General features: G+C 47.8%; 1 protein-coding gene across 1 annotated transcript in view; it reads left to right on the forward strand.

Annotated features, from left to right (window-relative positions):
* LOC129715704 (dedicator of cytokinesis protein 2) overlaps positions 1-15,180 on the forward strand; it is a gene marked incomplete at its 3' end in the record, with an annotated part of 264,879 nt that overhangs the window by 94,210 nt on the left and 155,489 nt on the right. The window contains exon 5 of the mRNA XM_055665562.1: positions 4,436-4,532. Coding sequence (XP_055521537.1) covers positions 4,436-4,532 — 97 coding nt within the window. The remainder of the gene's footprint in view (positions 1-4,435; positions 4,533-15,180) is intronic.

A 15,180-nucleotide genomic window follows, 5' to 3' on the forward strand; every position in this document is an offset into this window, starting at 1 on the left:
CTTCAAGCCCTTCGTCTCTTCAATGACTTCCGCATTCCGAGCCTCCCGCTCCCTCATCTTTACTATGGATGTTCAGTCACTCTACACCTCCATCCCCCACCAGGAAGGCATTGAAGCCCTCCATTTCTTCCTCGACCGCAGAACCATCCAATTTCCCTCTATTAACACTCCACTGTCTAGCAGAACTGGTCCTCACCCTGAACAACTTCTCCTTTGACTCCTCCCACTTCCTCCTAGTCCAAGGTGTAGCTATGGGCTCCCGCATGGGCCCCAGCTATGCCTGCCTCTTTGTCGGGTATGTCGAATAATCCCTGTTCCAGGTGTACACTGGCCCTATCCCCGAACTCTATCTCCGTTACATTGATGACTGCATCAGTGCTACCTCCTGCACCCATGCAGAACTCATAGACAACATCAGTTTCACCACCCCTTTCCACCTTCCGCAGAGACCGTTCCCTCCGCAACTCCCTGGTTAACTCAGATTCAGATTCAGATTCAATTTTAATTGTCATTGTCAGTGTACAGTACAGAGACAACGAAATGCATTTAGCATCTCCCTGGAAGAGCGACATAGCAAACTATTTGAAAAAAAAAATAATAAGTGTCCGGGGGGGTGGTGATTGGGGGGTGGTGATTGGCAGTCACCGAGGTACGTTGTTTAGTAGAGTGACAGCCGCCGGAAAGAAGCTGTTCCTCGACCTGCTGGTTCGGCAACGGAGAGACCTGTAGCGCCTCCCGGATGGTAGGAGGGTAAACAGTCCATGGTTGGGGTGAGAGCAGTCCTTGGCGATGCTGAGCGCCCTCCGCAGGCAGCGCTTGCTTTGGACAGACTCAATGGAGGGGAGCGATCGAGGAACCGGTGATGCGTTGGGCAATTTTCACCACCCTCTGCAATGCCTTCCGGTCGGAGACAGAGCAGTTGCCATACCATACTGTGATACAGTTGGTAAGGATGCTCTCGATGGTGCAGCGGTAGAAGTTCACCAGGATCTGAGGAGACAGATGGACCTTCTTCAGTCTCCTCAGGAAGAAGAGACGCTGATGAGCCTTCTTGATCAGAATAGAGGTATTGTGGGTCCAAGAGAGGTCATCGGAGATGTTGACTCCCTGGAACCTGAAGCTAGAAACACGTTCCACCTCCGTCCCGTTAATGTGGATGGGGGTGTGCGTGCCGCCTCTGGACTTCCTGAAGTCTACAATGAGCTCCTTGGTCTTCTTGGAGTTAAGGGCCAGGTTGTTGTCAGCGCACCATGCTGCTAAGTGCTGGACCTCCTCCCTGTAGGCCAGCTCATCGTTGTTGCTGATGAGGCCAATCACCGTTGTATCATCTGCATACTTGATGATGGTGTTAGTACCATGTACAGGTGTGCAGTCATAGGTGAAGAGGGAGTAGAGGAGGGGGCTCAGCACACAGCCCTGAGGAACGCCGGTGTTCAGGGTGAGGGTTGAAGAGGTGTGCTTGTCTAACCTCACAGACTGGGGTCTGTTGGTTAGAAAGTCCAGTTTCCAGTTGCAGAGGGAGGGGTCGATGCCCAGGTTACCGAGTTTGGTGATCAGTTTTGATGGAATAATGGTGTTGAATGCTGAGCTGTAATCGATGAACAGCATTCTTACATAAGTGTCTCTGTTGTCGAGGTGGGAGAGGGCGGAGTGAAGTGCCGTTGAGATGGCATCCTCCGTACTCCTGTTCTTGCGGTAGGCAAACTGATAGGGATCCAGTGTGGGGGGTAGGCAGCTTTTGAGGTGTGCCAGGACCAGCCTCTCGAAGCACTTGGTGATGATGGGGGTAAGTGCAACTGGGCGGAAGTCGTTGAGGCTTGCCGCAGTTGAGTGTTTTGGCACTGGCACGATGGAGGTGGCTTTAAGGCAAGTGGGGATAACTGCTTGGCAAGTGACAGGTTGAAGATGTCAGTCCAGACGTCTGTCAGCTGCGCAGCACAGGCACTGAGCACGCGCCCGGGGATGCCGTCAGGGCCAGCAGCCTTACGTGCATTAGTCCTACTCAGTGCCACGTACACGTCGTAGGGGGTGAGTGTGAGCGGTTGGTGATCGGCAGGTAGCACAGCCTTGATGGCTGTCTCTAGATTGTCCCTGTCGAAGCGGCCATAGAAGTGATTAAGCTCCTCAAGGAAGGAGGCGTCGCTGGATGTGGGGGTGATGTTGGAGGGTCTGTAGTCCGTGATGGCCTGGATGCCTTGCCACATGCGTCGGGGGTCGGAGTTGTTGTTGAAGTGCTCCTCAATCCTGAGCTTATGGCAGTGCTTGGCCTTCCTGATGCTCCTCTTCAGGTTAGCCCTGGATGAACTGTAGGCTCGAGCATCGCCTGACCTGAAAGCGGTGTCCCGTGCTTTCAGCAGTAGCCTGACCTCGCTGTTCATCCATGGCTTCTGATTCGGGTATATGGCCACCTGTTTGAGGGAGGTGACACTATTGATGGTGGAGTTTATAAAGTCCAGAACAGAGGATGTGTAGGAATCAATGTCCGTGTGAGAGTCAAGGGTGGCCTGGGCTGCAAACGCCTTCCAGTCAGTGTTTCCAAAACACTGCTGAAGTGTGAAGTCCGCTTCCTCTGACCAGACTTTAACTGTCCTCACAGTTGGTTTAACCCGTCTGATGAGTGGGGAGTACTTAGGGAGCAGGAACAATGAGACGTGATCAGACTGACCAAGGTGGGGGAGGGGGATGGCTTTGTAAGCTTCAGCTCATCCCTTCCCACCCAAACTGCCCCCTCCCCAGGTACCTTCCCCTGCAACCGCAGAAGTTTCAACATCTGTCCCTTACCTCCTCCCTCGACTCTGTCCAGGGACCCCGACAGTCCTTTCAGGTGAGGCAGAGGTTCACTTGCACCTCCTCCACTGTATCCGTTGTTCAAGATGTGGACATACATCGATGAGACCAAACGCAGACTGGGCGATCATTTCATGGAAAACCTTCGCTCAGCCCGCCTGAACCAATCTGATCTCCCAGTTGCTGGACACTTTAATTCTCCTTCCCATTCCCCACACAGACCTCTCTGTCCTCGGTCTCCTCCATTGTCAGAGTGAGGCTAAATGCAAATTGGAGGAACAGCATCTCATATTTCACTCGGGCAGCTTACAGCCCAGTGGTATGAATATTGATTTCACTCACTTCAGGTAGCCCCGGCATTCCCTCTCTCTCTATCCCTCCCCCACCCAAGTTGCACCAGCTTCTCGTTCTCACCCAACACACAGCTTCATCATCATTACTTTTTTGAACATCTTTCATTCATTGTTGTTTATCTCTCCGCATCATCGTCTAGATCTCTCGTTTCCCTTATCCCTAACCAGTCTGAACAAGGGTCTCGAGCTGTTTGTGTCTATCTACTGGGTTGCAAGCTGCTTAAGCAAAATACTGCATGAGATGCTGTTCCTCCAATTTGCATTTGGCTTCACTCTAAAGCCCCTGTTCCACTTACGTGTCCTTGGCACGCTAATTACGCGACGGTCTGGAGCTCGTGACGTCATTTGAAGATGGACACAATGCTGAAGTAACTCAGCGGGACCGGCAGCATCCCTGGAGAGAAGCAATGGGTGACGTTTTGTGTCGAGACTCTTCTTCACTGAAAAGAAGGGTCTTGACCCGAAACGTCACCCATTGCTTCTCTCCAGAGATGCTGCCGGTCCCGCTGAGTTACTCCAGCATTTTGCGTCCATCTTCAATTTTCTTGTCCCCGATCTGGGAGTAGAAGTGGGGGCGGATCCGGACCACAACGGCCGTGAGCCCCAGGCCGAGTTTGGCGATCGTTTGCCCGCTTCTGCTGCTGTTGGAGGTGAGACGTTGCGTCGCACCAGGGTCTTGGGCCTGTCCCACTTTGGCCGTCAGTTCCGCGACAGGCCGTTGGCGCGCGAAGATTTCATTCACTAGAAAAATATCGGAGCCCCGCGCGATACCGTGCACAACTACATACCCCTCCGCAAGTACGAGGTCGTGTAATTTGCATGCCAAGGACACGTAAGTGGGACAGGTCCTTAACAATGGAGAGGAGAACTCGTTCAATAAAATATTATTTAATTATTATTCATATTAATCAATGATTATTATTTAATAGTGCTTTAAATAAAATAAAATAAAATAAAATAAAATACATAACATCTAACAAATAAGCTTTTAAAGAATAAGCAGAATTCTGAAAGATATTTAGGAAAGAACTGCAGATGTTGGTTTAAATCGAAGGTAGGCACAAAATGCTGGAGTAACTCAGCGGGACAGGCAGCATCTCTGGAGAGAAGGAATGGGTGACGTTGGTCTCGAGAGAAGGAAATCTCGCCTTTTCCTTCTCTCCAGATATGCTGCCTGTCCCGTTGTGTTACTCCAGCATTTTGTGTCTACCCAGGAAGAATATTTCATGACAGGGTTTGTTTTATTAATGTTTGTGTTTTTGTGTTGAACTTTATGTTTTTTTTTAATTTTCAAGAAAACAAGAGAATATCATTTCCACGGAGATGCCCCTGGTACAAGAAATCACAACCACCTTGAGGGAGTGGTCAAATATCTGGAAACAGCTGTATGTGGTGAGTAGCAATGTCCACATCTTCATACTTGTACACAGCCGTGAATCTTTTGATATGGCAGGGTGTTGGCACAGCTGTAGAGTTGCTGCCTTACAGAGTCAGAGAACCGCATCCGATCCTGACTACGGGCGCTGTCTGTACGGAGTTTGTACGTTCTCCCGCGTGGGTTTTCTTCGCGTTCTTCGGCTTTCCCCCAATGCTCCAATGACGTCCTTTATTTCTGAGGCAATGACATCTGGTCCGAGACTCCCCCACTAGTGGAAACATCCTCTCCACATCAACTCTATCCAGGCCTTGGTTGGCACGGGTGAATCAAGCTGGAAGGCCAATATCTGTAAACATTAGCTACATATGCACTGTACTGTATGTTGTGCATATGGGTGTGATAGTTGTCTTAAAATGTCCCCTCTGCCAAGAAACACGAAAACAGGGAATCACACGGTGGCGCAGGTTCCTGGTTTCCACATTTTGTACGCTGCACTGCAAAAGTATCTCAAGGTATGCTTACTTGGCAATAGACAATAGTGCAGGAGTAGGCCATTTGGCCCTTCGAGCCAGCACCGCCATTCAATGTGATCATGGCTGATCATCCACAATCAGTACCCCGTTCCTGCCTTCTCCCCATATCCCCTGACTCCGCTATTTTTAAGAGCCCTATCTAGCTCTCTCTTGAAAGTATCCAGAGAACCGGCCTCCACCGGCCTCCACCGCCCTCTGAGGCAGACAATTCCACAGACTCCCCGCTCTCTGTGAGAAAAAGTGTTTCCTCATCTCCGTCCTTATTCTTAAACTGTGGCCCCTGGTTCTGGACTCTCCCAACATCGGGAACATGTTTCCTGCCTCTAGTGGGCCCAAGCCCTTAATAATCTTATATCTTTAGGAAATCTTATATGTTTCAATGAGATACCCTCTCATCCTTCTAAACTCCAGTGTACATGCCCAGCCGCTCCATTCTCTCAGCATATGACAGTCTTGCCATCCCGGGAATTAACCTTGTAAACCTACGCTGCACTCCCTCAATAGCAAGAATGTCCTTCCTCAAATTAGATTATTCTAATCAAATTTCTCCGGCATTTTTGCCTACCGTCGAATTTTCCAGCATCTGCAGTTCTTTCTTAAACACTACACAATCCAATACAACATGAACATCAACCAAGGTGGAATCAACATTCTTCACCGTGGTGGAAGGCAATAACGTTCAGTCAGTCCTCCTCCTTTGTTGATCCATGGTTGGGATCATGAACCCTCCGCAGGTCACGGGGAGAAGGTACAAACTCTGTACAGACAGCACTCATAGTCCGGATGGAACCCGGGTGGGTCCCTGGCGCTGTGAGGCAGCAACTCTATCACTGTGCCACTGTGCTGCCCCCTGGTGCATGGGACGTTGAAGTATAATTGAATCCTCATCCACATCGGCCATATCAAGGCTGCTGAAGAAGATGATGCAGGAAGGTTTTATACAAGAGACAAGCCCTTCACCTGATACAATGCCCAGGACTTGCCACGTCCCATCACCATGGGTACTGCGGAATCCCCTGAGACTCGAGGCTTTATCCGCAGAGCTACAGAGCAGAAATGTGTCTTGATTTTTAACCTTCAATGAATATTTCATATTGTCTCAAATGAGCTGTGGTGACGATGTGTTTTTATACTTAACCTTAAATACGGCTGAGGCAAGAAATGTATTCACCGATCCTTGCCAAGTTCCGATTAATTTTACCTTAGTTTAGTTTAGAGATGCCGGCCAGTGACCCCCACACACTAGCACTATCCTTGCGGGCAATTTACAAACGTACCGAAGCCAATTAACCTACAAACACGGGGACTTCTTCGAAGTGTGGGAGGAAACCAGAGCATCCCGGGGAAAACCAACTGGTCACAGGGAGAAAGTACAAATGCCGTACAGGCAAGCACCCGTAGTCAGGATCGAACCTGGGTCTCTGGCGATGAAAGGCAGCAACTGCCAGCTGAGTGATTTTGCTGCTTACTTATTGAATCAATCAGGAAATATTTTATGTGTTTAAGAAGGAACTGCAGATGCTGGAGAAACGAAGGTACACAAAAAAGCTGGAGAAACTCAGCGGGTGCAGCAGCATCTATGGAGCGAAGGAAATAGGCAACGTTTCGGGCCGAAATTCTTCTTCAGACTGATCGGGGGCGGGGGTGGGTGGGGACAAGAAAGGAAAAAGGAGGAGGAGCCCGAAGGCTGGGGGATGGGAGGAGACAGCAGGGGGACTGAGGAAGGGGAGGAGACAGCAAGGACTAACAAAATTGGGAGAATTCGATGTTCATGCCCCCAGGATGCAGACTCCCCAAAACGGAATATGAGGTGCTATTGAATATGAGGAAATATTTTATGATAGATTCTATGATATTAATGATTTGGATGAAGGAATTAGGAGCAACACTAGCAAGTTTGCGGATGACACAAAGCTGGGTGGCAGTGTGAACTGTGAAGAGGATGTTAGGAGGTTGCAGGGTGACCTGGACAGGTTGGGTGAGTGGGCAGATGCGTGGCAGGTTGCAGTATAATATAGATAAATGTGAGGTTATACACTTTGGCGGCAAAAACAAGGGGGCAGATTATCATCTCAATGGGGTTAGGTTAGGTAAGGGGGAGGTGCAGCGAGACCTGGGTGTCCTTGTACACCAGTCACTGAAAGTTTGCGTGCAGGTACAGCAGGCAGTGAAGAAAGCTAATGGAATGTTGGCCTTCATAACAAGAGGATTTCAGTATAGGAGTAAAGAGGCTCTTCTGCCGTTGTATAGGGCTCTGGTGAGATCACATCTGGAGTATTGTGTACAGTTTTGGTCTACAGTATCTAACTCTCGCTTTGGCCTCCACTGCCTTCTGAGGCGGAGAATTCCACAGATTCACCACTCTCTTCACAAAAAGTTTTCCTCATCTTCATTCTAAATGGCTTACCCCTTATTCTTAAACTGTGGCCCCTGGTTCTGGACTCCCCCAACATCGGGAACATGCTTCCTGCCTCTAGCGTGTCCAAACCCTTAATAATCGTATATGTTTCAATGAGATCTCCTCTCATCCTTCTAAATTCCAGTGTGTACAAGCCCAGCCGCTCCATTCTATGACCATATGATAGTCCCGCCATCCCTGGAATTAACCTTGTGAACCTATGTTGCACTCCCTCAATAGCAAGAATGGAGACCAAAACTGCACAGAATACTCCAGGTGTGGTCTCACTAGGGCCTTGTACAATTACAGAAGGACCTCTTTGCTCCTATACCCAACTCCTCATGTTAAGAAGGCCAACATGCCATTCGCTTTCTTCACTGCCTGCTCTACCTGCATGCTTACTTACAGTGACTGATAAATAAGGACCCCCAGATCTTGTTGTACTTCACCTTTTCCCAACTTGATAGTAATCTGCCTTCCTGTTTTTGCCACCAAAGTGGATAACCTCACATTTATCCACATTAAACTGCATCTGCCACACATCTGCCCACTCACCCAACCTGTCCAAGTCACCCTGCAACCTCCAGATTACTTATAACAGATAACAAACCTGATCCCCAGGTTGTTAAACACTTTAACTCCCCTCCCATTCCCACACTGACTTTTCTGTCCTGGGCCTCCTCCATTGTCAGAGTGAAGCCGAATGCAAATTGAAGGAACAGCACCTCATATTTTGCTTGGGCAACTTACACCCCAGCAGTATGAACATTTACTTTTCTAACTACAAGTAATCCTTGCCTTTCCTCTCTCTCCATCAATCCCCCTTCCCAGTTCGCCGACCAGTCTGACTTAATTAAATTCGATCTTTGTCATCTACTCGTACCTAACAATGATTTATACAACATATTCCTTGATCGGCATCTCCTTTGATATCTCGTTTTCACTCCCTACCCTTCCTTATCGCTGTGACCCCCTCCACACTGTCCTATCCCACACACTATCCTACTCACTAGAAACTCTGTACATACAAGCACCCATAGTCAGGATTGAACCTGTGTCTCTGGCGCTGAAAGGCGTATATTGAAACGTAAAAGATTATTAAGGGTTTGGACACTCTAGAGGCAGGAAACATGTTCCCGATGTTGGGGGAAGTCCAGAACCAGGGGCCAAAGTTTAAGAATAAGGAGCCATTTAGAACGGAGACGAGGAAACACTTTTTCACACAGAGAGTGGTGACGTCTGTGGAATTCTCTGCCTCAGAGGGCGGTGGAGGCAGGTTCTTTGGATAATTTCAAGAGAGAGCTAGATAGGGCTCTTAAAGATAGCGGAGTCAGGGGATATGGGGAGAAGGCAGGAACGGGGTACTGATTGGGGATGATCATCCATGATCACATTGAATGGCGGTGCTGGCTCAAAGGGCCGAATGGCCTCCTACACCTATTGTCCATTGTCTATAACTCCACCACTGCACCACCGTGCCACATTCGTCAAAGCTGGCACATGCACATTACCCTGTTGAGGATAAATGGACAATCGAATCCTTGGGTCGAGACCCTTTCTCTAGTTTGTATCTTTTTTCCGGAACATCGGAGATTTAAGGGAGACCTGATAGAGATATAGACTTTTCTCTGGACTTTCGTCTGGATGAGGGATCTGACCCGAGATTCTTTCCACAGAGGCTGCCTGATCTGCTGACTTCATCCAGCTGTTCTCCAATCTTAGTTTTAGTTTAGTTTAGTGTAGTTTAGAGACACAGCCTGGAAACAGGCCCTTCAGCCCACCAACCAGAGATCCCTTACACTAGTACTATCCCACACTCTAGGGACCATTTGCAATATTTACCAAAGCCAATTAACCTACAAACCTGCACGTCTTTGGAGTGTGGGAGGAAACCGAAGATCTCGGAGATGATTAGGAAGGAACTGCTTTACACCGAAGATAGACAGAAAATGCTGGAGTAACTCAGCGGGGCGGGCAGCAACTCTGGAGAGAGGGAATGGGTGACGTTTCGGGTCAAGAACCTATGTATTATTGGCTCACTGGGGTATTTCATTTTTTTTAGTTTTGAGATACAGCGCGGAAACATGCCCTTCGGCCCACCGTGTCCGCGCCGACCAGCGATCCCCGCACATATTAACACCCACTCGGGACAATTTGCACCTACACCAAGCCAATTAACCGACAAACCTGCACGTCTTTGGAGTGTGGGAGGAAACCGAAGGTCCCGGAGAAAACCCACGCAGGTCACGGGGAGAGAACGTACAAACTCCGTACAGACGGTACCCTAGACATAGTCAGTATCGAACCCGGGTCTCTGGCGCTGTGAGGCAGCAACTCTACTGCTGCGCCACCGTGCCGCCCAGATACTGTGTGTCTATGAAAAAACGTTTATTAAAAGTCATGGCTACGGAGAATGATTTTTACAATTCAAATGTACAAAGAGTGTACATTAACCAAATGAATTATATTGACTGCTGATATCAATAACTGTAATGATCCTGCAGGACTAAAGACAGCCTCGCTGTAAGATTTACAATTATACGCACAAGGCACTGTCTTGTTCAACGGTCTACATTTTAACGGCTGAATATAGAATAATTCTTTTCTGCTTGGCAGGTAATACTTTTATCAACAGCTATCTGCAGTGAAGCAAAGGTTATGTTCTTGATACATGCAGAAAATTAGATTGTAATGGAAACATTTACTGAGGGAGTTTCGCTGCAGTCATATTGGCTGTGTTGCAGAACAAGGAACTGATGTTCCAAGCAGCAATCTGGTAAATTAGTAGGTTTAGCACTTTCTACTTTCAAGTCTGGAGTTTGTGAGATTATTTTTTCTTCTCCTGGCATTTCCTTCAACAAGTGAAGGTTGCTGAGTTGAAGCAATCACTGACAACTAGAGTCTTACATAGAACAGGCCCTTCGGCCAACCTTGCCCACACCAAATAACATGTCCCATCTACACGTTCCACCTGCCTACGGTTGGCCCATATCTCTCTAAACCTGCCCTGTCCATGTACCTGTCCAACTGATCCTTAAACTACCTGCCTCAACCACCTCGTGCGGCAGATCACACCACACACTCACCACCCCCTGTATGATAAAGTTACCCCTCACATTCAATAGAAAATAGACAATAAACACAGTTCCTATTAGAACGGAGACGAGGAAACACTTTTTTATAAAGGAGACGAGGAAACACTTTTTCTCACAGAGAGTGGTGAGTCTGTGGAATTCTCTGCCTCAGAGGGCGGTGGAGGCAGGTTCTCCGGATGCTTTCAAGAGAGAGCTAGATAGGGCTCTTAAAGATAGTGGAGTCGGGGGATATGGGGAGATGGCAGGAACGGGGTACTGATTGGGGATGATCAGCCATGATCACATTGAATGGCGGTGCTGGCTCAAAGGGCTGAATGGCCTACTGCTGCACCTATTGCCTATTGTCTATAACTTTCTCCCCTCACCTTACACTTTGATTCTCCTACTCTGGGCAAGAGACTGTCTCTACCCGATCTATTCCTCTCATGACTGTATACACCTCTATAAGATCACCCCTCATCCTCCTACGCTCCAAGGAATGGAGTTCTAGCCTCCTCAACCTTTCCCTGTAGCTCCGGTCCTTGAGTCCTGGCACCATCCTCATAAATTTTCTCCCCACCCTTTCCAGCTTGACTACAACTTATCTATAACATGGTGCCCAGAACATGAAATCAGCACTCTAAATGTGGCCTCATCCACGTCTATATAACTGCAACATCAACGTCATCCAAGCTTCCTCACATCCACCTGCCTTGCCCTTCCCTCTTAACAGGAACAGTGTCCTGGACTCTTGTCGACACACTTGAGAGAGTTAGATTTAGCTCTAAGGGCTAACGGAATCAAGGGATATGGGGAGAAAGCAGGAACGGGGTACTGATTTTAGATGATCAGCCATGATCATATTGAGTATGCGGTGCAGCTCGAAGGGCCGAATGGCCTGCTCCTGCACCTATTTTCTAAGTAAGCATGCAGGCAGTGAAGAAAGCTAATGACATGTCGGCCTTCATAACAAGAGGAGTTGAGTATAGGAGCAACGAGGTCCTCCTGCAGTTGTACTGGGCCCTAGTGAGACCACACCTGGAGTATTGTGTGCAGTTTTGGTCTCCAAATTCGAGGAAGGACATTCTTGCTATTGAGGGAGTGCAGTGCAGGTTTACAAGGTTAATTCCCGGGATGGCGGGACTGTCATATGCTGAGAGACTGGAGTGACTAGGCTTGTATACACTGGAATTTAGAAGGATGAGAAAGGATCACATTGAAACATATCAGATTATTAAGGGATTGGACACGCTAGAGGCCTCTCCTCCTCGCTCCCATCGGGGCAAAAGGTACAGAAGTGTGAAAACGCACACAACCAGATTCAGGAGAAACCCCAGTTTCTTCCCAGCTGTTATCAGGCAACTGAGCTGTCCCACCAACAACTAGAGAGCAGTCCTGAGCTACTATCTAACTCATTGGAGACCCTCAGACTATCTTTGATCGGACTTTACTGGCTTTACCGTGCCCTAAACGTTATTCACATTATTCCCTTTATACAGTATCCGTACACTGTGGACGGCTCGATTGTAATCATCTATTGTCTTTCCACTGACTGGAAACAAAAGCTTTTCACTCTACCTCGGTACACGTGGTAATGAACTAAACTCAAACTCATCTGAACTGAACCTATTCCACCAGATGGCGCTGTCAGCGGTGGCTGCCTCGCCAACGGTCTGTCTGTCTTTTCATCTTTTTTTTAATTTTTAGTGTGTTTGAAAAGTTCAATGTTCTCTGGTTTGTTTCATGTGGGAGGTGGGGGAGGGGGTCAGGGGAAACATTTTTCCATTCTCTTACCTAGCCGGAGATGCGATTGTTTTCCGGATCGTATCTCCGGTCGCTCTGCGGCCTACCATCATGGAGCTGGCGGCCTCGCTTGGGACTGACTTTGAGCCCCTCCACGGGGATATTGACCTACCATCGGAGCCGATTCCTTGCCTGGGGTTTCCCTGTGGATTTCAACATCGAGGAGCTTGCAGTCTCGGGTAGAGACCGATGTCGGTAAGCTCCAAAGTCGCAGAAGGTTTGACCCGCACCGACTCGGGGTCGATCGCTCGGCGTGGGGGAGTTGAGATCCCCCCCTAACGTGGAGCTTGATCGCCCCGACGCGGAAGGCCTGATCGCCGGCTACGTGAGCCAAGATCGCCCCATCAACGGAAGGCTCGCGGCCACCGACCGCATTTTTATTAGTATGACTGTATGGGAAATCAAATTGTGGGTTGCAAATCACCGTCAACATTCCACAAGATCAAGAATACCACCATTGATATAAAGATGGAGGACAGCGTCCAGTTAACCCAGGCACCCATAGGCACGTCAACCAGAAACTATCAACCTGGACATTATTTCATTCCGCACGGCACCTCATTAGCACTTTCTAACTCGTTTTTCTTCAAGACAGCAACTGTGTACAGTTTTGGTCTCCTAATTTGAGGAAGGACATCCTTGTGATTGAGGCAGTGCAGCGTAGGTTCACGAGATTGATCCCTGGGATGGCGGGACTGTCATATGAGGAACGATTGAAAAGACTGGACTTGTATTCACTGGAGTTTAGAAGGATGAGGGGGAATCTTATAGAAACATATAAAATTATAAAAGGACTGGACAGGCTAGATGCAGGAAAAATGTTCCCAATGTTGAGCGAGTCCAGAACCAGGGACCACAGTTTTCGAATAAAGGGGAGGTCATTTAAGACTGAGGTGAGAAAAAACTTTTTAACCCAGAGAGTTGTGAATTTATGGAATTCCCTGCCACAGAGGGCAGTGGAGGCCAAATCACGGTATGGATTTAAGAGAGAGTTAGATAGAGCTTGAGGGGCTAGTGGAATCAAGGGATATGGGGAGAAGGCAGGCACGGGTTATTGATAGGGGACGATCAGCCATGATCACAATGAATGGCGGTGCTGGCTCGAAGGGCCGAATGGCCTCCTCCTGCACTTATTTTCTATGTTTCTATGTTTCTATGATTGGAATACCTTACCAGCCAGCATCAGAGATCTCCAAAACACCAACACATACAAAGATGCAACTCCAGAAGCATCTCCATCTCGACTAGCACATCCACCATCATCATAGTGCTGAGTGATGCTCTCCCTGGAGCGTTTCAGCGTATTACATCCAGATACAGATCCAGATACTTGGCTAATAAAGTATGATTATGAGTAGGATTATGAAGTGCAACCAAGCTGATGAAAAAGAATGAAGATATTTCATGCAGTGTATAGATATGGGTTTTCTCAATAGAATCTTTTTACTGCTCGAGATGTGTTGAAAACATCAAAATGAATTACCCAGCTGTAGAGTTGACAGAAAAGTGGAAATGTTAACAATGTATGAGCCGAGAAGACTTTTTTTTTTTTAGCTGAGAGTAAAATGATTGCTTCTGACAGGAGTAGTGTTTCTATGTTTCATTATGGATTCCAATGCTGACAGCTACCAGATTCAGGCTGAGGAAACTCCTCGAGCTAGTGAGAAAGCATTGTTTGATGGGAAGTGCAGCGTTTCTTCGTGTTCTTTATCAAAATAAAACATCTTTCAGCCTCAGTGTTCTGCCTTTTGTTCAGAAAAAAATATGCCTCCAAATCCAAACTCCTCTCAATGCTCATTGTTTGATCCCTGCCTTCAGTTTTCAAACTGCCAAGCCAAAAGTAAGTTAAAATATCGGCAGGAATAGCAATCACTCTTTCCAGTTACGTGCTGCAAAGAGAGATAGACAATAGGTGCAGGAGGAGGCCATTCGGCCCTTCGAGCCAGCACCGCCATTCAATGTGATCATGGCTGATCATCCCCATTCATGCCCTTTCCCCATGTAAATAGCCCATTCTAAGCTCCCACCAGTCTAGTCTCAGTCAATAAAATACTGAATCAAGCACTTGAGCAACTAAACTTTATTTTGGATCACGCAACACAAGTTCCCCAATGCAATACATAACCACCACGGGTTCTATCCTTGTATCTGCTCGGCCAAGCCCTTCCAGCCTCATGCAAGCAGAGACACTCCAAAAGGTCATGCAGTCTCAAGCGTTCTTCCAAAAGATCGACATAGGATCTCGTGGGAGCTACCTTTCAGAGGTCCCCGAACCTTGAGGGGCCGAACCACATGGAGGTGGTCTCTGTACAGTCCAATAACACATATCGATTATGACAGTACATGATTATCAGTTCCCTAACCCATTAACATAGTAACTAATACATTGTATTCAAAAGGAGCTTCCAGAAAGAAGCTAACATAGATGGATAATGCAACATGTGCCTTGGGATTCAGACAACTCAGACAAGGTTTAACATTTCAACCAATCAACAACTATCCAAATAAGGCTTCGCAACACAATTGACACTATGTATATCTGGTTTGCATTGACCCAATCAGTTCCATGCATTTTACACCTTATTGTAAGATACTGCAGATGTCCCATTCTGCAGCTTGCCTCAAAGGCACATTTAACGACCAAAATGGCCTAGCAGCACACAAGCCCTTACTCACTTTTATTACCATGGCTGCTCCAATTTAGCCAGGATTAACACCCATATCCCCTGACTCCGCTATCTTTAAGAGCCCTATCTAGTTCTCTCTTGAAAGTATCCAGAGAACCTGGCTCCACCGCCCTCTTTCCTTGTTTCCTTGTCTCCGTTCTATATGGCTTGCTCCTTATTCTTAAACT

Source organism: Leucoraja erinacea, unplaced genomic scaffold, assembly GCF_028641065.1.
Source record: "Leucoraja erinacea ecotype New England unplaced genomic scaffold, Leri_hhj_1 Leri_133S, whole genome shotgun sequence".
Lineage (NCBI taxonomy): Eukaryota > Metazoa > Chordata > Chondrichthyes > Rajiformes > Rajidae > Leucoraja > Leucoraja erinaceus.